The sequence below is a fragment of the Monoraphidium neglectum genome (assembly GCF_000611645.1).
Source record: "Monoraphidium neglectum strain SAG 48.87 unplaced genomic scaffold scaffold01959, whole genome shotgun sequence".
Taxonomy (NCBI): domain Eukaryota; kingdom Viridiplantae; phylum Chlorophyta; class Chlorophyceae; order Sphaeropleales; family Selenastraceae; genus Monoraphidium; species Monoraphidium neglectum.
In genome coordinates, this window is record NW_014011669.1 from 1963 (window position 1) to 3382 (window position 1420).

The following is a 1420-nucleotide window of genomic DNA, read 5'->3' on the forward strand; positions in this document are numbered from 1 at the left end:
GGCGGGGGCGGCTGCGGGGGTGATTGTGCGTTGTGTCGCTTGCTGAGGGCGGGGAAGACGGCCGTGCGTTGCGTGGCGGCGCCGGGGACGACGGCGCCACCCGGGCTCGGCGGTCCCCGTCGCGGCGCGTGCCTGCGAAGGGTCTGTCAACGAATCTCATCATTGTGGACAACTGCGATTGCCCGGCCGCCGCCCACAGGGCAGTCGCGCCGCCGGGTGCTTCTCCAAATGCGCGCTTCTGACGTGCACGGTCGGCGCGGTTTGTCCCTGCCGTGCGTTTGATTGGAGAGACATCGAACTGACTCCACAGAACCCTTGTCCGGCTGCCCTTCATCCCGCCAGGGCACGCTCATCCCGGAGGAGGACCTGCAGCGACTCATGGCCAACGCTGACATCACCGGTGACGGCGCCATCGAGTGAGCATCCCCCCCCCACCCCCTTGCCTGGACGCTGGGGCCGTGCTACAGTGGTTGGCAGAAATTGGGATCAGGGGCGGGCTTGATGGGAAGGGGTGGCGCGGGCCCTCTTGAGGGCGGCCTGGCGTCTCGCTGCACCCTCGCCCGCTGATTAAAGGCGCAGGTCTCAAGTGTTGCGCGGGTCCTCTTCTCCCTCCCATACGCACACGCACAAACACGCGTGCGTGCACACACACAAACACACACACACACACACACAAAGACATACTGAAACTCTGGATGCAAACAAGAACTTGCCTGTGAACCAAACCACCCTTCATCCACTCACACACTACCACCCCCCCCCCACCACCTACACACACTCACACCCCCCAGCTACGGTGAGTTCCTGGCGGCCACCATGCACCTCGGGAAGCTCAACAAGGACGAGCACCTCCACAGAGCATTCGCGGTGCGCCCCCCTTGGCCGACCGCCGCCAGCGGCCGTTTTAGTGGTGGTAGGGGCAGACGCTGGTCCGTGGTTGCACGAGGGTGCAATGAGGCGCCTTCGCCAGCAGGATGTGCAGGAGTCGTCACAGCTGAATTAACCCCCGGGGAGGGGGGGGCTTTGGAACCTTAGTTTTGTTGCCTGCAGGTCCGCACGGCTGCTTCGAGCCCAACAATTGCGGATGAACCGCCCGCCCTCCCCAACCGCAGCACTTTGATGCTGACGGCAGCGGCTACATCACCGTGGAGGAGCTGGAGGCGGCGCTGAAGCAGGAGGGGGACAGCAGCATGGCGGCCCTGGGGGAGCAGATCAAGAGCATCCTGGTGTGTGGGGGGGGGGAGGGGGCAGATGCTTCGGAGTGGGGTTGGCGTTTTGGTTGCGTGTAGGGACCCTCGTCCCCCCACCCCCTCTCACACAGGCATGCACTTGACGAGTCGAGCTGTGCGTGCCTGCTTCGCCTCCCTTGACGTAAACACACGTGCACCCGACACACACACACACACACACACACACACAC

General features: G+C 64.4%; 1 protein-coding gene across 1 annotated transcript in view; it reads left to right on the forward strand.

Moving 5' to 3' along the window:
- The window catches only part of MNEG_9499 (calcium-dependent protein kinase), a gene marked incomplete at both ends in the record, with an annotated part of 4180 nt that overhangs the window by 1496 nt on the left and 1264 nt on the right, over positions 1 to 1420 (forward strand). The window contains 3 exons of the mRNA XM_014042027.1: positions 343 to 416; positions 792 to 867; positions 1113 to 1226. Of these exons, the coding sequence (XP_013897481.1) occupies positions 343 to 416; positions 792 to 867; positions 1113 to 1226 (264 nt within the window). The remainder of the gene's footprint in view (positions 1 to 342; positions 417 to 791; positions 868 to 1112; positions 1227 to 1420) is intronic.